This window comes from Erinaceus europaeus, chromosome 8 (genome assembly GCF_950295315.1).
Source record: "Erinaceus europaeus chromosome 8, mEriEur2.1, whole genome shotgun sequence".
NCBI lineage: Eukaryota > Metazoa > Chordata > Mammalia > Eulipotyphla > Erinaceidae > Erinaceus > Erinaceus europaeus.
The window spans coordinates 122,732,990-122,755,433 of NC_080169.1; the positions used below are offsets into that span (position 1 = coordinate 122,732,990).

Consider the following 22,444-nt stretch of genomic DNA (forward strand, 5'->3'; position numbering starts at 1 on the left):
CCTGCGCCCCTCCCCCCTGGGGGACCTCACGCCGGCCTCCCTCCTCCCCGCGTCACCCCCGGGCGGCCGGGGACCCCAGCAGTGGTGCGGGCCGTGCCGGGTGTGCGCGCCTCCGCACGGGCCCCGCTCCTCGCCTCCCTCCCACCGGCGGGGCCGCGCACGGCGCGCGGGGGGCGCGCACGCAGGGGGCTGGCCTGGCCGCGGCGCGGGGGAAAGTTGAGTTGGGAGAAGTTGGGAGCTGCGGGGACGTGCCCCGAGGTGGGCACCGGGCAGCGGGCGGGAACGCGCGAGGGCGCCGGAGGACGCGGGGAGCCCCCGAGACCCCCGGGGCGCCGAGTCCTGAGCCAGCGGGTGAGCGCAGGGGCGGCGGCGGGCAGGGCCGGGCGGCGGCGGGAGGAGGAAGGGGGGGAAGGAAAGGGGGGAACTCGGGACTCAGCGGGGCGGGAGTGGAAGTGGAGGGAAGGGCGGGGACTGGGGCGCGGGGAGGCCAGGTCTTGGGGAGCAGGATGCGGAGGCGCGCGGAGATCGGGGCCGGGGGAGGCGACGGAAGCGGGATCCCGGGTCCCCTCCTCGGAGTTCCCCTAAAGCTGGCGTGCCGCGCCCCCTGCCACCGGGAGGGGGACTAGGGGGCGCCACCAGCCTTCCCATCTCCGAGCCGACCCCCGGCTCTTTCCGAGCTCTTCCGGGGTGCCCAGCCTGGGGGCTTGCTCCCCGCCGCATGTCAGAGTTGGGAGGCGCAGGGGCGGCTGGCGGGTCAAGCCGGAGGGGGAGCCCTGCATGCAGGGACGAGGCGAGCCCGTGGAGTTGGCCCGGGCCGGGATGGGGGGGTGGGCACGGCCTGACCTCCAGGGTCCGCTCGGCGCCCCCCCCCCCCAGCACCGCGGGGCTGTGGAATGTGCTGGTTCACGAGAGGGTGGTGGTTAATGCCCAAGTAGGGGTCCAGGGTGTTAATCCTCCCGGGCCGGTCGGGGCTGGTCCCCGGAATGTGCCCCCACCCCGGATTATCGGCCGATGCTCGGGACAGAGGCTGCTTTGTGTTCTGGGACGGGGACTGGGGGGGGGAGGGGGGAGAGAGCACTGAGGCCCAGGCTGGAGGTGGGACAGGGGCACCTACAGGTCGTTGGAACACTCACACCTCTCTCAGCCCCGGGTCCCAGTACCCCCATTCCCCCTACCAGAGTTGTTCCTGATGGGGGGTGATGGTGGGATAAATAGCAGTCAGCTGAGTTAGTGATTGCCAGGAATGTGTCACTCCAGGCTACACCCCCAGCCTCGACCCCCCCAAACCAACCCCCAGGCATGTTATTTTAGCATAAAGTGACTTAGCTACCATGATTTCACTCTAATTCTGCCTACCTCCCAGGACCTTTCCCTCCAGGCACATCATATCCGCTTATGTCAGTACCTTTACCTCTTGAGAGCTCGGGGGCCCCCTGTGCGTCTCCCGTGTGTCTCCCGGTACATACGGGCTCCCCAAGTGGGCATTGTTCCCTAACCACACTTCCGCTTTTCCAAAGTCAGCTGGACCGCTCAGATTTTCCCCGGACCCCAGCAGGCGAGGGGAGGGCGGCATGCCCCATCCCCACCCCTTTCTGTGCCCACTCCCCCATCATCGTGAGCCCCTCCTCCTGAGTGCCTGGGCTTACCCTTCTCCGGGGAAGCTTCTCCTTTGCCCAGGCAGTCCGGTCCCGGGAAGGGGCTAAGGGGGCGCCCCCTCCTGCCAGGGCTCTCCAAGAAGTCCCTTCTGGCCTCCTTCCTGGCTCCGCTGCTCTGGTGTCCCCTGTCCCCAGCACACACACCCCTCTGGGTTGCAGTTCTCTGGGTGGTGGCTCTCCGGCCAGGTTACCAGGTCACCGTGACCTCGGCTGCCCTCTACCCTGCGGTCTCCAGGTCAGCCATCCACTCCTACTACTCCCCCCATTCTTCTGCCTATCCCACCTTCTGCCCCTCCTGTCCCCCCCCCCCCTCGCCCTGTGGCCCTGGCAGCCTCCTGGGTCTCTCCATTTCTCCTTCCCTTTGCTTCCTCCTAGCAGCTGTCCTCTCTGCTCCAGCCGCCTCCGGGGACCCAGCGTACTGGGAGCCCCTTGGGGTGTCCTGTCCCCCTACCTGCTGGTGACTGGGCCTGTCCCCCACCCCCAGGTTATGCCGCCTCCCTGTCTCCCTGAAGGCCGCAGTGACAGTGAGAAGGGCTAGGAGCCGGCCATGAGCAGCGTGCCCAGGCGCCCCGCCGTGGGTGCGGACTCATTTCACACAGTGAGTTTTCACCCCCAGCTGCACCCCAGGCCACCACAGGGGACAGTGGGGACCCCCTTCTATGGGTGCTGGAGTAACTGGAGGGGGCACTGCCATCCTTGCCCTGGCCTTGCCCTGGCACTGGGAGGAAAGTCTTGGATGAGGGCTCCCAAGCCTGAGGAGGGGGCCAGGGGGGGAGTGTCTAGGAGCTCCAGGGGCTTCCAGGTCCGGGAAAGGGAGGCACTGGGAGAAAGGTCTGGGGTGGCTCCAGGGAGGGGAGTCAGTGGGGGGGGGTCTTGGATGAGGGCTTCCATGGCAGGGGGGGTGTATAGGGGGCTCCCAGGCCCGGGGAGGGTCTGGGAGGCTCCAGGGGCTCCCAGGACAGAGTTGGGGGGGTAATCTAGGAGTTCCCAGGACCGGGGAGGGGGGCACTAGGAGAAAGGTCTGGGGTGGCTCCTGGAAGGGGGTCAGTGGGGGGGGGCTGTGGGGGGGCTCCAGGGGGTTCCCAGGTCTGGGCAGGGAGCAAAGGTACTTTGAGGACTCTTGTGCCTCTAACCTGGGTCCTTGCCCCCACCCCGCGGCTGGGGCGACTGGGGCGGCTGGGCACCGGAGGCTCACCCCAGCTGGCCGCCCCGCCCCCGCCCCACGTGCGCCCGGCCCCGCCCTCCGCCCCACGTGGCCCGCGCCCCACGTGGCCCCCTCCCGATTTTCCTGGGAAGTGTAATGATTAACTGGGGGGGGGGGAAGCCCGGTCAGCCCCGCATTGGTCACTCACTGGAGCGGGGGCACGTGACAGGCCAGGGCGTGGGCTTCCCCCCCCACCCCGCGCCCGGGTAGCCCCTGTCCGCCATGGACTTTCTCCTGCGGCCTCAGGTGCGAGGGGCTCGCGACCCCCTGCCCCCCACCCCGCTTCAGCCCGCCTCCCGCCGCCGCCTGCCTTCCTCCCTCTGGTGAGAGTGGGGCTGGGTGCTTGCGGGGGCGGGGGGGCTGCACCCCTGCAGCTTCCACCCTGAACCCCTTCTGTCCGGAGCCCCTCAGCTCGCAGCCCTCATCCCTCACCCCCCTACCCCCACCCCGGCTGCCCTGGAGAGGCACCCTCCACACCACCACCAGGGAGATCCCAGCGCCCTTCTAGTTCAGAAGCTCCTGAGCAAATATTTGCAGGCGGAGCTCGGAGCACAGGCGGGCGGGCGTGGGGGCGTGCATGGGGGCAGCACAGACCGCCCAGCAGGGGTCCCTGCTGGCCCGGCCTCCCCCTTCCACAACCCCTGGCCGCTACTCCCACGGCATGACTCAGGTGGGGGGTGGGGGCGGGGTGGCCCTGGGGTGCAGCCTCCTTGAAGGGGTTCCCTGCATCCTGGCACCAGGCTGCCTTTCCAGCCTTAGACTCTGGAGCCTCCCCAGCACCTCCTGGGGACTCCCTGCAGCTCCAGCCCCAGGGAGTTTGTACCCTTGGAGCTGTCCCCACCCTGTCCCCAGGCTCTGCCACTCTCCCCCAGAAGCGGCCCTGAAGGGCTCCCTCCTTCCCCCCAGGCTGCTGCGGTGGTCCGGGGGCTGGGAGGGTGACCTCCCTGTCTGTCCCCATCCTTCAGACAGAGCCGGAGAGCTTGGGCCCAGAGGCTCCGGGCTTCTCGCTGCCAGAGGAGGAGGAGGAGGACGAGCTTGGGACGCTGGGTGTGGAGCGCTTCGAAGAGATTCTGCAGGAGACAGCCGCCAGGGGAGGGGAGGAGCCCGGACGCAGCTATGGGGAGGAGGACTTTGAATGTGAGGGGGGCCTTGGGGGTGGGGGGCAAGGCTGACACTCCAGCTGGGCAGGGGCTTGGGGCTGGGGGCTGCAGGGGAGAGGGACTGGGGAGGGGTCAGCCCAACTGCCCTCAGCCAGCCCCTGCCTCCCTGCAGACCACCGGCAGTCCTCACACCACATCCACCATCCGCTGTCCACACACCTCCCCCCAGATGCCCGCCGGCGCAAGACCCCGCAGGGCCCAGGGCGCAAGGCCCGCAGGCGCCCTGGGCCGCCCCCTCCCGGGGAGACCCCTACCATCGAGGAGGGGGAGGAAGATGAGGAGGCCAGCGAAGCAGAGGGGGCCCGGGCTGGCCCCCAGCCATCTCCCGCCTCCACGCCTACTTCTGTCCAGGTGCTGGGTGGAGGGGGGTGTGTGGGGGTAGGGCTCCGGCTGTGGGGGGAGGCCCACCTGGCCTCACTCAGCCTCATCTCGAGGGTCCCCTTCCAGTTCTTTCTCCAGGAAGACGAAGCTGACCGCAGGGTGGAAAAGAGCAGCCCGTCACCCCCTCCTCCGCTGCTGTCCCACCAGGAGGTGATTCCTCGGGCCACCAAGGGGGCACAGGCCGGGTGAGTGACGCCACACAGACGTCCTGGGCCTGCTGGCGGGTCAGCTCCCAGTGCTGCCGCAGGATTGGGGGCTCGGGTTGGCCTCTGTCCCCTCCAAACTAAGAGCAGCAGAAACGCCTCCAGAATGGCTGGCCCAGACTGTGGGGTGCGGAAAATGAGGCTCCCAGTGTGGTTCAGGCGGTGGGCCCCGCCCTGTCCCCTCCCCTCAGCCCCGCCCCGGGGCCCAGGAAGTGGAGGCATAGAAGACCCCCCCCCTTGTTTGTGGGTTGCTGTGCCTGGTGGGGATGCTTTGAGGTGACCTCGGGAGAAAGTGGCCTGGGGGAGGTCACCTTGAGCCGGTCCCGAGGTCACCCATATCACAGCACTGTTGATTGTGGGCGCCAGGCAGTGTGAAGGGCGTGGTGCCCCTCGGGGTGGCACCGGCTGTGGGGACAGAGTGTGGGTGCCAGTGGGACCACAGCAGCTGGGACAGAGGGGGAGCCAGCCCCCTGAGGAAGTATGGCGTTGGAAAAGTGGGTCCGATGTGTGGGCGAGGGAGCGGGCGCTGGGCAGGTGGGGTTGGGAACAGTCTGGCGTGGGAGGTTCTGCCCAGTGCCCGCACTGGTGTGGGAGGGTATCTGGAGACGCCCCCTCCTACTCCCACGCTGACTTGACGGAGAGAAGCAGGTGGCGTGAGCAGAGGGTAGCTGTCACGAAGGGCTTGTGGTCTCATCACGACTTGGGGGTTTCTCTCGTTTCCATGTTCGGTTAGAGCCCACCGGGACCCTCTGGGGTGCAGGTCTGGAGGTTGGCTGTGGGGAACAGGGAGCCATGGGGGCTATTGGAGCTTCGTTCCCTTGGGGTTTGTGTCCCCTGGGCTTTCCCTGGCCACCCCAGGGCAGAGCGGGGTATTTTTTTTTAACTATTTATTTATTTATTTTATATTTATTTAATTATTTTCCCTTTTTGTTGCCCTTGTTGATTTTTGTTGTTGTTGTTGTTATTGATGTTGTGTTGTTGTTGTTAGATAGGACAGAGAGAAATGGAGAGAGGAGGGAAAGACAGAGAGGGGGAGACAAAGACAGACACCTGCAGACCTGCTTCACCAACTGCAGGTGGGGAGCCGGGGGCTCAAACCAGGACCCTTAAGCTGGTCCTTGTGCTTGGCACCACATGAGCATAACCTGCTGCGCTACTGCCCGACTCCCACTATTTATTTATTTTTTTTTACTTTTTTTATTTATTCCCTTTTGTTGCTCTTGTTTCATTGTTATAGTTGTTGTTGTCATTGATGTCATCGTTGTTGGATAGGACAGAGAGGAATGGAGAGAGGAGGGGAAGACAGAGAGGGGGAAAGAAAGACGGACACCTGCAGACCTGCTTCACCGCTTCTGAAGCGACTCCCCTGCAGGTGGGGAGCTGGGGGCTGGAACCGAGATCCTTACACAGGTCCTTGCACTTGGAGCCACATGCGCTTAACCTGCTTCCCTACCGCCTGATTCCTCGTATGTTTTTTTTTTTTTTTTAACTTTGAACAGTTTCTATTATTTAAACACCCTTTAGAGTTTATCTTAGATAGCTACAGAGAAATTGAGAGGGAAGGGGAAGCTAGGGAGGGAGGGAGAGAGAGAGAGAGAGAGAGAGAGAGAGAGAAAGAGAGAGAGAGAGACCTGCAGCCCTACTCCACCAGCTGCACCTGTGGACTGGGGACTTGAACCTGGGTCCTCGCACATGTCGTTGTGTGCACCCAAGTTGGTGTGCCACACCACCCGGCTCCACAGAACTGGATTTACTTATTATTTGAACTTCATATTTATTTAGTTAGTTAGTTTTTGCTGGGGTTTCTTCCCTTTTACTGCCCTTGTTTTATTGTTGTTGTTACTGATGATGCTGTTGCTGGACAGGACAGAGAACAATAGAGAGAGGAGGGGAAGATAGAGGGGGAGAGAAAGACAGACACCTGCAGACCTGCTTGGAAGCAACTCCCCTGCAGGTGGGGAGCCGGGGGCTCGAACCGGGATCCTTATGCCCGGTCCTTGCACTTCGCGCGCTTAACCCACTGCGCTACCACCCGACCCCCTAATTTTTATTTTTACTCCAGATCCCTGCTCAGCTCTGGCTGATGGTGGTGCTGGGGGTCAGACCTGGGGCCTCAGAGCCTCAGGCAGGAGAGGCTCTTTGCAGAACCACCGTGCTGTCACCCCAGCCGCTGAGCTGGATTTAAATGTCACTGCTGACTTCTAGACCTTTCCTTCCCATCCCAACCCAGTGGAGGCCTGGGTCTTCCCCGCTGGGCACCAGTCTTCTCAGCTCACCACCAATCTCCGTCTGTCTGTTTGTTTGTCTGTCTGTCCCAGAGCCCCTGTGGATGAGGTGGCGGCCGTGACTGTGGGCACGGCTGGGGGCGATGATGGTGGAGCCTCGGGACGCCCCCCGCCCAAGGTGCAGCCCGGGCACCGTAGCTACAACCTGCAGGAGAGGAGGCGGATTGGGAGCATGACTGGCACTGAGCAGGCCCTGCTGCCCCGGGTACCCACGGACGAGAGTGAGGCCCAGACACTGGCCACAGCCGACTTGGACCTCATGAAGAGTGAGTGCCCGCCCTGGACGTGGGCAAGGGGGGAGGACCAAGGGGGCCTGAGCCTATGTCCCCCCCCCCCCCAGGCCACCGCTTCGAGGATGTGCCCGGCGTACGCAGACACCTGGTGCGGAAGAACGCCAAGGCGGCGGCCCAGGGAGGCCGGGAGGGCTCCACGCCCGGCCCCACGCCCAGGACCCGACTTCGGGCCCCCCACAAGCCCCACGAGGTACTTATGCTGCTGTTTCACACTTCTCCAGGGCCTCTTCTCCCTCCACTGACCCCTGAAACCCCCTCGTCTCCACAGAGACCGGACAGGTGTGCACTGCACGAGGGAGCCCTGTTCACCTGTTCACCTCTGGGGCTGGGGCTGGGGCTGGGGCTGGGGCTGGGGGTGGTCGGGGCTCCGAGTCTAGTCACAAGAGTTGGGCGTTTCCGGGTTTGAGCGCCATTGCCCCCCGGCCGAGTTTGAGGAGCCTCTGGGCTGGACGTGCGTCTGGGGAACCTGGCCAGTGAAGATGGTGGCCAGGGTGGTGCTGGGCACACAGCCATGGCAGCGATTAGCCAAGGTCAGTCAGTCACGGGGTGATACTCCCCATCTTGGGTCCAAGGGCATTGGCCCCATATCCTGCCTTTTCCAGCCAATTATATTTTGTTGTCATTCTCATTGTTTTAGATAGAGAGGCAGACAGACAGACACAAGGGAAGGAAGCACAGCCCTGGAGCTCTGTCCAGTGTGTGTGTGTGTGTGTGTGTGTGTGTGTGTGTGTGTGTGTGTGTGTGTGTGTGTGTGTGTGTGGGGGAGGGAGGGCCTGGAAGCTGGGACTTGGTGCCCAGCAGAGAGCTGCTTCACCAAAACACTCGACGGACAACAAAATTTTCTTCTACCCCTTCCTCCTCCTGGTCTACTTATTTTATTTTTTTAAAGATTTTATTTATTTTATTATTATTTTTTTTTCGTTGTTGGATAGGACAGAGAGAAATTGAGAGGTGGGGAAGACGGGGGGTGGGGAGAGAAAGACGGACACCTGCAGAACTGCTTCACTGCCTGTGAATCGACTCCCCTGCAGGTGGGGAGCTGGGGGCTCCAACCCGTATCCTCACACAGGTCCCTCAACTTTGCGTCATGTGCGCTTAACCCGCTGCACCACCGCCCAACACTCCTATTTATTTTATATTTGAGAAAGATGCAGAGAAAGAAAGACACAGAGAGAAATACCAGAACACTGCACAGCTCTGGCTTATAGTGGTGCAGGGGACTGAATCTAGGACTTTGGAGCCTCAGGCATGAGAGTCTCTTTGCATAACTATTATGCTATCTACCTCTACCACTAAAAATGATTTTTTTTTAAATGAAAGATTTACGTATTTTCAATACTTAACTTTCCCTTTCTTAATTAGCTAGTTAAGTTGATATAGACAGACAAATTGACGGTGGGAGAGACACCTGCAGCACTGCTTGACCACTCACAAAGCTTTCCCCCTGCATGTGGGGGCCAGGGGCTTGAGCCTAGGTCCTCGTGAATTGCAGCATGTGCTGTAAAACAGGTGCACGACCAACTGGTCCTTTCATCTTTTTATTTATTTATTTATTTAAAATATTTATTTCCTTTTGTTTCCCTTGTTGTTGTATTGTTGTAGCTATTATTAATGTCATCGTTGTTGAGAAGATTTTATTTATTAATGAGAAAGGTAGGAGGAGAGAGAGAAAGAACTAGACATCACTCTGGTCCATGTGCTGCTGGGGATTGAACTCAGGACCTCGTGCTTTAGAATCCAATGCTTTATCCATTGCACCACCACTCCCGGGCCACTTTATTTTGATTTTTTTTTTTAAAAAAAAGACCTGTTTATTTATTAGAGAGAGAAGGAAGAGGAGGAGGAGGAAGGAGCCAGAGCATCACTGTGGCACAGGATGCTAGGGAGACCAAGGCAAGTCCCCCAGGTAGGGTCCAACTCTTTATCTGTTGTGCCACCTCTTGGGTTATTATTTTTAGAGCCCTGCACAGCTCTGCCTGACAGTGGCGCTGGGAATTGAACCTGAAGCATCAGAGCCCCGAGCCTCAAAGGAAAGCCTTCTCCCATAAACAGTGTTAGCTTGGACCCCCATGAATTTCGTTTAAAGTTGGATGGATTGATTGATTGATTGATTGATTTTCCACAGTTTTGGAGACTAACGGTTGTCTATTTATTCATTCATTTATTTATTATTGGGTAGAGACAGAGAAATTGAGGGGAGGGCGAGATAGAGATGGAGAGACAGACACCTGTAGCCCTGCTTCACCACATGTGAGAAGCTTCCTCTCTGTAGCTGGGGAACAGGGGCTTGAACCTGGGTCCTCGCACACTGCAGTGTGTGCGTTTGACCAGGTGTGCCACCGCCTGGTCCCAAGTTGGATTTATTTATTTAGATACTAACGAGAGGTGGGGGCTGGGGGGTGACTTTCTGGCTTCTGGCACATGCGATGGCAGGAAACAGGCTCGCATCTCCCCACCCCCAGCCCCAGCCCCGAGCCTCAAGATGTGTTTGTTTGTTCAGAACGAGGGCCGGGAGTCACAGCACATGTGGTGTGGTGTCCAGGGCCTGCCCCAGGTCTCCAGGCTCCTCCAGCCTGAAAAGTCCAGCTATGAATCTCGGAGCCACCTCCCCAGCTGCCTGAGAATTCTTATTTCTTTATTTTGAGATTGATTGATTTTATTTTGGATAGAGAGAGAACCTGAGTGGGAAGGGTAAGAGAGAGATGAAGAGAGAGACAGACAGACAGACTGACCTGTAGCACTGTCTCACCACTCGTGGAGTTCTCTCCTCTGAGTGGGGACCCGGGTTCTTGCTTACTGTGACGTGTGTGCTGTTGGTACCAGACACTCTGCCAGCGTCTGCCCCCTCATTTGTTTATTTAGGAGAGAGAGGAGGACAAGGAGGAGAAAAAGAACCAGAGCATCGCTCTGACATAGGCCGTGCCCGGGATCAAACTCAGGACCTCGTGCTCGAGATCCGGGGGTTTGTCCACTGACCTCTCTCTCCCAGCCCGCCCCCTGTGACGTTTCCATAGAGGACTCCCAGAAATTGTGGGAGCATGCACCTGGCTTGAACACCAAGCTTGATGATTTTGTGTGTGTGTGTGTGCATGTTTTAATATTTATTTATTTATTCCCTTTTGTTGCCCTTGTTGTTTTATTGTTGTTGTTATCGATATCGTTGTTGGATAGGACAGAGAGAAATGGAGAGAGGAGGGGAAGACAGAGGGGGGGATAGAAAGACAGACACCTGCAGACCTGCTTCACCACCTGTGAAGCGACTCCCCTGCAGGTGGGGGAGCCGGGGGACGGAACTGGGATCCTTACTCCGCTCCTTGTGCTTTGCGCCACGTGTGCTTAACCCGCTGCGCTACCGCCCGACTCCCAATTTTGTGTTTTTTAAGGTTTGTCTTAAGGAGGCTGGCGGTGGCGCACACTACCATGTGCAAGGACCCAGGTTTGAGCCCCCACTCTTCATCTGCAGGGGGGAAGGCTTCATGCGGTGTGAAGCAGGTCTGCAGGTGTTTCTCTCTCTCTCTCTCTCTCTCTAACCAGAGCCCTGCTCAGCTCTGGTTTATGGTGGTGCGGGGGATTGAATCTAGGACTTTGGAGCCTCAGGCATGAGAGGCTCTTTACATAACCATTATGCTATCTACCCCCACACACACCTTCTCGCCTTCTCTGTCTCTACCTCCCCCCATTTCTCTGCCTTATCCAGTAAAACAGAAAAGGAAAAAAAAGAAAAACAGCTGGGAGTGGTGGATTCATAGTGCTGGCACTGAGCCCTAGAGATAACCCTGGTGGCAGTAAAAAATCATACTAATAATAATAAGGTAAAAGATTAAGAGAGAGAGGACATCAGTAGCACTCTAACTTATGCATCGCTGGGATTTGAACTCAGGACCTCATACTTGAATGTGTACTGCTTGGCCGCTTCAACTACCTCCCGGGCTGCTTAGTGATTTTTTGGTTTTGTTTTTTTAAATTTTACTGATTTCATAGGAGTTAGGGTTTCACATGAGAGAGGTGCCTGGGACCAAACGCTGTGCTCCCCCAAAAGAGCTGTCTCACCAGCCACGACTCTGAGTCTTGGCAGACGTTTGCATGTGTCAACACCTGGCTGGTCCTGCCTAGGAAAGGGGCCCCTCCGGACCCACCCTGTGGCTCTCGGCTTGTCCCGCCCCTGGCACTGGTGGCCAGTGGCCACACACCAGGGCGTGTTCACTGCCTCGGAGCTGGCCTTTTCTGCTCGAGAGACAGACAGAGACAGGGAGGGAAACCACAGCCCCGCCGATTTCCCCAGAGCCCCAGGACTCCCATGTACACCAGGGGCTCGAAGCCAGGCCGCCCCCATGGCCGAGCAGGCACCCTCCCAGGTGAGCTGCCTGGCTGAGCTCCGAGAGGACGTCTTCCTTTCGGTCCTCTGCTGTGGACGGCTGGCGCCGCTCCCCATGAGAGCTGGGGACCCCACCACACCCCTCCCCCTCCCCCCAAGGTGTTTGTGGAGCTGAACGAGCTGATGCTGGACAAGAACCAGGAGCCGCAGTGGCGGGAGACGGCGCGCTGGATCAAGTTCGAGGAGGACGTGGAGGAGGAGACGGAGCGCTGGGGAAAGCCGCATGTAGCCTCCCTGTCGTTCCGCAGCCTCCTGGAGCTGCGCCGGACCCTGGCCCACGGTGAGGCCCGGCCACCGCTGTCTGGGACGCCGCCCGCATGGCCGTGGTGCTTGCAGATAAGCGGGGCTGGTATGCCCGGAATGCCGGCAGCGGCAGGGGCAGAGCCTGTGACGGTCAGCCCCGGGGTACCGTACCGGCTCTGCTCAGCCCGCCGGGTGGTCTGGAGTGGCCCCCGGCTCAGGGGCTTCCTTCTGCCTGGGGGCTCCCTGGGGCAACCCACCACAGACCTGCTTTTCTGTTCTCCCTCCCGTTTTGATGTCGTGTGTGCGTGTACAGTAACGCCTCCTCGTTCTTGGGTTTTTTTTTGTGTTTTTTTTTTGTAACATTTGTTTATGTGCACACGGCAATGTGCACGAGGACCCGGGTTCAAGCCCCACCCTCCCCACCTACAGGGGTGAAGCTTTGGAAATGGTGAAGTGGGGCTGCAGGGTTTTCTCTGTCTCTCTCTCCTTTTTTTTTTTCCAGAGCCCTGCTCAGCTCTGGCTTCTGGTGGTACAGGGGATTGAACCTGGGACCTTGGTGCCTCAGGCATGAGAGTCTCTTTGCGTAAGGGGGGGAAGGCTGCTGGGAACGGTGGATTCGTCGTGCCAGCACTGTGGCCAGCAGTAACCCTGGCAGCAATAAAGAGAGAGAGTTCTAAATTGGGGAGTGGAGGGGTAGAAAGAGGACCAGAGCATCACTCTGCTACATGTTGTGCTGGGGACTGAACTCAGGAGCTCCTGCTTGAGAGTCCAGCATTTCAGCCACTGCGCTGTGCCACTTGCTGGATCCCTCACTCCTTATTTTTTTGCATTTAGAGGAAGACAGGAGAGACCTTCCTCCCAACACTGTTCCTCCATTTGAATTGCCCCCTTTCCCTCCTCAGTGGTGCTCCAATGTGGGGCTAGGGTTCAAACCCAAGGCATTAAAAATGGTAAAACACACAGTCCCCCCCGAGGAAGCTGTCTCCCAGTCCCTGCTTCATATTATTATTATTATTATTATTATTATTACTACTGCTGCTGCTGCTGCTGCTATTGGTGACCTGGGGGCCTCTTGTCCTCTACCAAAAAAAAAAATTAAGACCAGGGAGATTGTGCAGAGGAGCACCAGACTCCCTGCCAGAGGTCCAGAAGTTCAATCCCCAGCACTGCTGCGTGTCAGAGCTGAGCAGGGCTTGGTCACTTGTGAAAACGAGCAGATGTCATTTTTCAGAGAGAGAGAGAGAGAGAGAGAGAGAGAGGTCTGCTTTGTTGTTTGCTTCCAGAGAGCAGACGGGGGGGGGGGGTTCCTGCAAGTCCTGGGTTCCCCCAGCCGAGCCCCCTCCAGGACTCCCAGCTCCCGTGTCTCTTGCCCCAGTGTGTGTGGGGGGGTGAGGGGACCCCAACTGCCGTCCCCCCTGCAGGGGCCGTGCTCTTGGATCTGGACCAGCAGACTCTGCCCGGAGTGGCCCACCAGGTGGTGGAGCAGATGGTCATCTCTGACCAGATCAAGGCCGAGGACAGAGCCAACGTGTTGCGGGCCCTGCTGTTGAAACACAGGTGTGGGGACCCACCCAGACCCCCACTTTCCTGTCTCCCCACCCCCACCCCACCCGGGACCCCCTGACCGCCTCTGCACCCCTCCCCAGCCACCCCAGTGACGAAAAGGACTTCTCTTTCCCCCGGAACATCTCGGCGGGCTCCCTGGGGTCCCTGCTGGGCCATCACCACGGCCAGGGGGCCGAGAGTGACCCCCATGTCACTGAGCCCCTCATCGGAGGGGTCCCCGAGACCCGGCTGGAGGTAGAGCGAGAGGTGAGGGGCCAAGGCGGCCCTGTGGGAAGGTGGGGGGCCTAGGGGTGGCCGAGCCGGGAGCCAGGGTGTGTGTGGGGCGGCACTGAGCCCCGTCACACTGCCTGTCCCTAGCTGCCCACTCCGGCCCCACCCGCCGGCATCCCCCGCTCCAAGTCCAAGCACGAGCTGAAGCTGCTGGAGAAGATTCCGGAGAACGCTGAGGCCACCGTGGTCCTCGTGGGTAGGTGGGGGCGCGCCTGGGCGGGGGTGGGGGTGCCGGGCCCTGGCCCACCGTGCGCCCCACCTCCCCAGGCTGCGTGGAGTTCCTGGCGAGGCCCACCATGGCCTTCGTGCGGCTGCGGGAGGCGGTGGAGCTGGACGCCGTGCTGGAGGTGCCCGTGCCCGTGCGCTTTCTCTTCCTGCTGCTGGGGCCCAGCAGCTCCAACATGGACTACCACGAGATCGGACGCTCCATCTCCACGCTCATGTCCGACAAGGTGGGCCCCATCCCCGGCGCCCTGCACCCTGCCTCCCCGCGCCAGCCCGCCCCAGCCTCACGCCCCCCCCCCCCCCCCCCCCCCCCCCCCCGCTCCCCGCGCGCGTCCCCTGCAGCAATTCCACGAGGCGGCCTACCTGGCGGACGAGCGGGAGGACCTGCTGACGGCCATCAACGCCTTCCTGGACTGCAGCGTGGTGCTGCCGCCCTCCGAGGTGCAGGGGGAGGAGCTGCTGCGCTCGGTCGCCCACTTCCAGCGCCAGATGCTCAAGAAGCGGGAGGAGCAGGGACGACTGCTGCCCCCCGGGGCCACGCTGGAGCCCAAGTCCCCGCAGGATAAGGGTACGGGGGAGCGGGGGACCTCCGGAGAGCAAAGGAGACAGAGAAACCAGAGAGAAGACGAGAGACAAGAGACTGAAAGAGCAGGAGGGAGGAGAGATGGGAGCAACTGGAAGAGCTGAGAGAAGAGAGAGAAAAGAGATGAGAGATGACAGATGAGATGGAGAGATGAGAGACTAGGAAGAGCTAAGAAGAGATAAAAAAGAGAGGAGAGGGGAGTCGGGCTGTAGCGCCGTGGGTTAAGTGCAGGTGGCGCAAAACACAAGGACCGGCATAAGGATCCCGGTTTGAGCCCCCGGCTCCCCACCTGCAGGGGAGTCGCTTCACAGGCGGTGAAGCAGGTCTGCAGGTGTCTGTCTTTCTCTCCCCCTCTCTGTCTTCCCCTCCTCTCTCCATTTCTGTCTGTCCTATCCAACAACGACGACGACAATAATAACTACAACAATAAAACAACAAGGGCAACAAAAGGGAATAGATAAATAAAATAAATATTTAAATAAATAAAACTTTAAAAAAAAAAAAGAGAGGAGAGACGGTACCGGGTGGCAGTGCACCCAGTTGAGCATGCATGTTACAATGCACAAGGACGCAGGTTCGAGCCCCCAGCCAGTCCCCACCGGCAGGGGAAAGCTTCACAAGTGGTGGAGAAGTGCTGTAGGTGTCTCTCTGTCTCTCCCCCTCCCCCTCCCTCCCTGCCCTCTCAATTTCTGACTGTCTCTATCCAATAAGTAAATAAAGGTAATAAAAAAATTTAAAAAAGAAAAGAGCATATATAAACTTATAAAAAAGATGAGATAAAAAAGATGATGGAGTTGGGCTGTAGCGCAGCGGGTTAAGCGCACGTGGCGCAGAGCGCAAGGACCAGCGTAAGGATCCTGGTTCGAGCCCCCGGCTCCCCACCTGCAGGGGAGTCGCTTCACAGGCGGTGAAGCAGGTCTGCAGGTGTCTTTCTTTCTCTCCTCCTCTCTGTCTTCCCCTCCTCTCTCCATTTCTCTCTGTCCTGGCCAACAACAATGACATCAATAATAACTACAACAATAAACAAGAGCAACAAAAGGAAATAAATAATAAAAATAAATATTAAAAAAAAATAAAGATGAGACAGAGACATTGATAGATGAGACATGAGAGACCGGAGGCTGAGCGAGAGAAAGATGAAGGAGACATGAGGGAGTCGGGCTGTAGCGCAGCGGGTTAAACACAGGCGGCGTAAAGCACAAGGACCAGCGTAAGGATCCCGGTTCGAGCCCCCGGCTCCCCACCTGCAGGGGAGTCGCTTCCCAGGCGGTGAAGCAGGTCTGCAGGCGTCTGTCTTTCTCTCCCCCTCTGTCTCCCCCTCCTCTCTCCATTTCTCTCTCTCCTATTCAACAACAACAACATCAATAACAATAATAACTACAAGGGCAACAAAAGGGAATATTTTTTTTAAAAAAGAGACATGAGAGATAAGTGAGAGATGAGAGACAAGGGAATGAGAGATTGGACTAGAGAATGGGCCTGGGGATATAGCATGCTGGTCATATGCAAAATGGTTCTCATGCCTGAAAGACAAGAGAGACAGAGATGAGAGACACAGAACCAGGCTTCCCTCTGGCACACGCGGGCTTTGGGCCCCCTGCCTGCAGGTCCCCTGGGCCACCGGCCTGGTCGCCCCAGTGAGGACGCAGCCTCTGCCTAGCCGCCCAGGCCCTGGGTCTCCCCCAGTCAGGGGGTCGGAGCCGGGGCTGACAGAGGCCTGGCCTGCAGCTCTCCTGCAGATGGTAGAAGTGGCAGGGGCGGCAGAGGACGAGGACGACCCCCTTCGTCGGACGGGCCGGCCCTTCGGGGGGCTGATCCGGGACGTGCGGCGCCGGTACCCCCACTACCTGAGCGACTTCCGGGATGCGCTGGACCCCCAGTGCCTGGCCGCTGTCATCTTCATCTACTTCGCCGCCCTGTCCCCCGCCATCACCTTTGGGGGGCTGCTGGGTAAGGGGCGTGCTGAGGGGTGGGACGGGGGGCATGGGGGCCAGGTGTACAGGGGACCCTGAGTGTGGGGACAGAAGCACTTGGGGGGGCTGAGGGGGACTGGGGGGCAGGGGCACTGGGCAGCTGAGAGTGGGGGCAGGACATCTGGGGGGCCGAGGGTGCGGGGTACCCGCCGAGGGGGTCCCCCAGCTGAGCACCCGCCTCCCCAGGGGAGAAGACACAGGACCTGATCGGGGTGTCTGAGCTGATCGTGTCCACGGCCCTGCAGGGCGTCATCTTCTGCCTGCTGGGGGCACAGCCCCTGCTGGTCATCGGCTTCTCGGGGCCCCTGCTGGTGTTTGAGGAGGCCTTCTTCACGGTGAGCCGCCCCCGGCTGGGGCCTCCCCACCTCCCCTCCCCACAGGCGCCACTGACCCCCCCCCCCCCAGGCAGGTCCTCCCTCCCCTCCCTCCCTCCCTCTCTTCTCCCCCTCTCCTTCCCTCCTTCCCACCCCACAGCCACCACTGACCTCCCCCAGCGGAGGCATCCCCTTCCTCCCCATAGCCACCATTGACCTTCCCCCAGCAGTGGCATCCCTCCCCTCCCTCCCTCCCTCCCTCCTCCCCCCCCAGCCAGCACTGACCCCCCCCTCATCCGGGGCCTCCCTCCTTCCGACAGCGGCACTGACCCCCCCCCCCCCGCCCCCAGTTCTGCAGCAGCAACGGGCTGGAGTACCTGGTGGGCCGCGTGTGGATCGGCTTCTGGCTGGTGCTGCTGGTGCTGCTCATGGTGGCCCTGGAGGGCAGCTTCCTGGTGCGCTTCGTGTCCCGCTTCACACAGGAGATCTTTGCCTTCCTCATCTCGCTCATCTTCATCTACGAGACCTTCTACAAGCTGGTCAAGGTGGGGGGCGGGTGGGTGGGCAGAAGGGAGGAGTCCCTCGGGCTCTGGGGCTCCTTTGGGGGGTGAGGCCGCTGTTCCCCCCCACACACACACACACACACCCAGGGGTATCAGGTCAGGCCTGTCTTGAGAACGCCTGCGTTTCCTTTCCTCTTTCTTTTATTTTAGTTTAATCAGAGACCAGAGCCCTGTTCAGCTGTGGCTGATGGCGGTGCTGGGGGTGGAGACTGGGACCTCAGAGCCTCAGGCAGGAGAGGCTTTTTGCAACACCTCCATGCTGTCTCCTCTTCTCCTCTTCTTTACGTGAAAGGTTTACTTATGGGTGTAAGGGTGCCGAAGTAAAGGCCTCTGGAGGGGCAGGGGTTCAGGTCCTGGTGCAGGATGGTAGAGGAGGACCAAGGCTGGGGGTGAGAGTGTTTTGTGGAAATTTGAGAATTTTTATTTTATTTTTTTATTTATCATTGGATAGAGACAGAAATCGAGAGGGGGAGGTAGGGAGAAAGACAGACACTTGTAGCCCTGCTTCCGCATTCATGAAGCTTACCCCACAGGTAGGGACTGGGAGCTTAAACCTTGAGAAGTTTTACATATGGATCAACAACTGTACTTACTATAGTCCCTCCAGTCAAAAAAGATTATATATATATTATTTGCAACGTGGGAGAGAGTTTCATAGGAGACACCGAGAAACGAGCAAGAGGGCCTTCCTGGTACCTGTGGCACCAGCAGGAATCAGGCTGGGACCTGGGGCACGCAGGCCTGTGCTCTACCAGCTGTGTCCCCAGCCACGAGAGAGACAGGCAGAGAGAGAACCAGGGCATCCCTCTGCCACACGTGTTGCTGGGAATCAAACTCGGGGTCTCACACACAAGTCCAGAGCCCCTCCACTGTGCCACACTTCAGCAGGTCTCCTTCAGAGAGAGTGTAATTTCCTTGCTTGTTTGTTTCTTATTATTTACTAATGAGAGAATTGAAGGAGTGACAACTAGAGCATCACTCTGGCACATGCTGTGCCATGGATCAAAGTTGGGACCTCATGTTTAAGTGTCCAGAACTTTGTCCATTGTATCATCTCCTGGGCCACGAGAATGTAATTTTCTTAAAGGCTTATTTGATCTATCAGAGAGAGAACCAGAACACCCTTTGATATATACGACGCCAAGGACTAAACTCAGAACCTCATGCCTGAGAGTCCAGCCTTTTATTCACTGTGCCATCTCCCGGGTCTTGGATTTGGATTTAATCATTTTAAGCGTTTATTTAGTTATTTTAAAAATATTATTTATTTATTCCCTTTTGTTGCCCTTGTTGTAGTTATTGATGTCGTCATTGTTCGATAGGACAGAGAGACATGGAGAGAGGAGGGGAAGACAGAGAGGGGGAGAGAAAGACAGACACCTGCAGACCTGCTTCACCGCCTGTGAAGTGACCCCCCTGCAGGTGGGGAGCCGGGGGCTTGAACTGGGATCCTTACACTGTTCCTTGCGCAATGCACCATGTGCGCTTAACCCGCTGCGCTACCGCCCGACTCCCGTTTTAAGCGTTTATTAACTTATCAACAACAGAGAAAGAAACAGAGCTTCTCTCTGGCACGTGCAATGCTGGTGACTGAACTCACGACCTCACACTTTCAAAGTCCTGTATTGCTGCACCACCTCTCAGGCTGCAGGGGGTGAATTATTTACTTAGCTTTTCAAAATTTGTTTAATCTTTATTTATTGGATAGAGACAGAGATCAAGAGGAAAGGGAGATAGAGAGGAAGAGAGACACCTGCAGCTCTGCTTCACCACTCACAAAGCTTCCTCCTGCAGGTGGGGACTGGGGGCTCGAACCAGGTCCACCACCACGAGGCCCCTTTTATTTATCTACCTGCCAGAGCACTTCTCGGCTCTGGCTTGTGGTGGTGCTATGGATTTGGGCATCTCAGGCTTTAGTCTTTTTGTGCAGACATTCTGCTCCCTCCCCCAGCCCAGGGGAAGCATTTGGACTCGGGGGGGGGGGGGGGCGGGGGGCAGGGAGAGCTCAGGGCCCCTCTTGACCTGTCACTCCACATTCACACCTACCCGCTTCACCTTCTGGGGCATTCCTTTTTTTCTTTCCTGAATGGGGCCTCCCTCATGCATGATCTGACCACTCCCAGCTGCTTTCTCCTTCAGACCGAGGGGGGCTTCCCCCTACCACAGCTCCCCTACCGCTCAACTCTGCTGTAGGGCGTTGCCGGACATTGAACCTGCCACCTCTCCAGTCTCAGGCCCTGAGGCCTGCGTTCTGACCCGCTGAGCTGTCTCTTTGGCCTTGGGGCTTCTTCCCAATCCCTGGAGACCAGCTTCTCCTCCCAGGCAGCTGCCCGAGGCCCCGGCTGAGCACCGCTGAGCCTAGAAGGCCCCGTTGGGCTGACGGGGTGCCCATCGTCTCCCAGATCTTCCAGGAGCACCCGCTGCATGGCTGCATGGTCTCCAACAGCTCCCAGGACAACGGCAGCCTGGAGAATGCGACCTGGGCGGGGCTCTCTCCGTCGCCCATGTCCCTCCTGCTGGACAACGGGAGCTCCGCCACGGGGCTGGCGGGTGGCCCTGGGGAGGCCCGACCCCGCGGGCAGCCCAACACGGCCTTGCTGTCATTGGTGCTCATGGCGGGCACCTTCTTCATCGCCTTCTTCCTGCGGAAGTTCAAGAACAGCCGCTTCTTCCCAGGCCGGGTACGTGGGCCTGGAGGCTGTAGGGGCTGGGGGAGGGGCAGGAAGGTGTACCCCGTGTCAGCGTGTGTGTGGGGGGTGCTCTGAGCTGGGCGCTCCCCACAGGTGCGACGGGTGATTGGCGACTTCGGGGTCCCCATCGCCATCCTTATCATGGTGCTTGTGGATTACAGTATTGAGGACACCTACACCCAGGTATGGGGACCTGCGGCAGTGGGGAGGGGTCCCTGGAGATCTGGGGGGGGGGTCCGCCCTGAGGCTCAGCCGCCCTCCGTCCTGCAGAAGCTGAGCGTGCCCAGTGGATTCTCAGTCACAGCCCCCAAGAAGCGGGGCTGGGTCATCAACCCGCTGGGGGAGCACAGCGCCTTCCCCGTGTGGATGATGGTGGCCAGCCTGCTGCCCGCGCTCCTGGTCTTCATCCTCATCTTCATGGAGACGCAGATCACCACGTGAGCGGCTGGGGAGGGGGGTGCCCGAGGGTGGGACTGGAGCCCCCATGACAGCCTGGCACCTGAGCTTGAGTGGGCGGCAGGGTGCGGTGCCCGGCGAGGGTCCCCCGAGCTTTGCCAGGACAGGAGCCGGGGGCAGCGGGGGGAACCCCGCTCGCTCACTGCCGCCCCCCGGCCCACAGGCTCATCATCTCCAAGAAGGAGCGCATGCTGCAGAAGGGCTCAGGCTTCCACCTGGACCTGCTTCTCATCGTGGGCATGGGTGGCATCTGTGCCCTCTTCGGCCTGCCCTGGCTGGCTGCCGCCACCGTCCGCTCCGTCACGCACGCCAATGCCCTGACCGTCATGAGCAAGGCCGTGGCGCCGGGCGACAGGCCCAAGATCCAGGAGATCAAAGAGCAGCGGGTGACCGGGCTCCTGGTGTCCGTGCTTGTGGGTGCGCGCCCGCCTGCCGCTGCCCTTCTCTGGGAAGGGGTCTGGGGGTGGGGGGAGTCTCCTCGGGGTTGACCGCCTCCTCCCCCTAGGCCTGTCCATCGTGATCGGGGACCTCCTGCGGCAGATCCCGCTGGCCGTGCTCTTCGGCATCTTCCTGTACATGGGGGTGACCTCCCTCAACGGGATCCAGTTCTACGAGCGGCTGCACCTGCTGCTCATGCCGCCCAAGCACCACCCAGACGTCACCTACGTGAAGAAGGTGAGGACCCCACTGGGTGCCTGCTCGGCTGGCGGGGTGCCCAGGGTTTCCGGTTTGAGGCTGGCCACTGGTGTGCGTGAGCCGGAGCACTGGCATACCTGTCGTGACCCAGTCGTGTCTTTTGTTATGTTATAAAAAAGTGAGCGGGGCGGTGGCACACCTGGTTCAGCGCACACGCGTCACCAAGTGTAAGGTCGCCGGTTGGAGCCGCCCGCGCTCCCCACTGCGGGGGGGGGGGGGGGGCAAGTTTCACGAGCAGTGAAGACCACCAGGTCTGCAGGCGTTTCTCTCCTCCATCTCCCTCCCCTCTCGATTTCTCTGTCCTTTCAAATAAAGTAAGGGGGTGGGGGAGGAGAAAAAAAAAAAGCCAACTGGAGCAGTGGATTAGTAGCGCTGGCGCCAAGCCCCAGCAGTAACCCTGCTGGCAAAACAACAACAAAAAAGAAAGAAAAAATACTGCCCCTCAGGAGCTGTGGAGCTGTTTCCCAGACACTGAGTCCCAGCAATTTCTCTGGCGGGGGGGGGGGGGGGGGGGGGCTCCGGAAGGAAGGGGGCCGGTGGTGGCGCACCTGGTTGAGCGCTGATGTTACATCCAGCAAGGGGACTCAGGTTCGAGCCGCGCTTCCCCCACACACACACCTGCAGGGGAAAAGCTTTGGTAGTGGAGAAGCAGGGCTGCAGGTGTCTGTCTGTCTCTCCCTTGCCTCTCGATCGGTAACTGTCTGTATCCAATAAAGATGAGAAAAAGCAAACAGTAGGTGAGGCCCCACTAGGAAGGGCTCCTGGCCGCCCCCCCACACACACACATCTGCCTATCCGGGTTGCGGGATGATGTGGGCAGAGCCCGGCTCACCGCCCCGCCCCACCCCGCCCCCAGGTGCGGACCCTGCGCATGCACCTGTTCACGGCCCTGCAGCTCTTCTGCCTGGCGTTGCTCTGGGCCGTCATGTCCACAGCAGCCTCCCTGGCCTTCCCCTTCATCCTCATCCTCACCGTGCCGCTGCGCAGAGTGGTGCTCACCCGCATCTTCACAGAGCGCGAGATGAAATGCGTGAGTGCCCCCCGTCCACCCCACCCCCCCGGATCCCGGGTCCAACCCCCGGCCCCCCCTGACCTGGCCTTCCACCCCTGCAGCTGGACGCTGACGAGGCCGAGCCCGTGTTTGACGAGCGGGAGGGCGTGGACGAGTACAACGAGATGCCCATGCCCGTGTAGCTGCCGCACAGACAGACTGACGGACGGGGCTGCTCCCCACCCCTCCCTCCTCGTTTTTATTTAAGTGAATAATTTAAAGTCCCCTGCAGTAAAGAGCTTCGGCCCCCCACCTATC

General features: G+C 59.7%; 1 protein-coding gene across 1 annotated transcript; it reads left to right on the top strand.

Annotated features, from left to right (window-relative positions):
- The first annotated feature begins 184 nt into the window (after positions 1 to 184).
- SLC4A2 (solute carrier family 4 member 2) lies at positions 185 to 22,431 on the top strand. Its single transcript, XM_007536625.3, has 23 exons — positions 185 to 351; positions 2,140 to 2,253; positions 3,825 to 3,996; positions 4,132 to 4,370; positions 4,467 to 4,585; positions 6,922 to 7,154; positions 7,229 to 7,371; positions 11,656 to 11,836; positions 13,221 to 13,356; positions 13,446 to 13,611; positions 13,723 to 13,831; positions 13,903 to 14,087; positions 14,203 to 14,428; positions 16,172 to 16,393; positions 16,603 to 16,751; positions 17,081 to 17,275; positions 19,696 to 19,974; positions 20,077 to 20,166; positions 20,254 to 20,420; positions 20,603 to 20,856; positions 20,945 to 21,114; positions 21,992 to 22,165; positions 22,249 to 22,431. The coding sequence occupies exons 2-23, from the start codon at positions 2,203 to 2,205 to the stop codon at positions 22,327 to 22,329; spliced, it is 3,741 nt and encodes a 1,246-aa protein (XP_007536687.2). The 5' UTR covers positions 185 to 351; positions 2,140 to 2,202; the 3' UTR covers positions 22,330 to 22,431.
- The last annotated feature ends 13 nt before the right edge of the window (positions 22,432 to 22,444 follow it).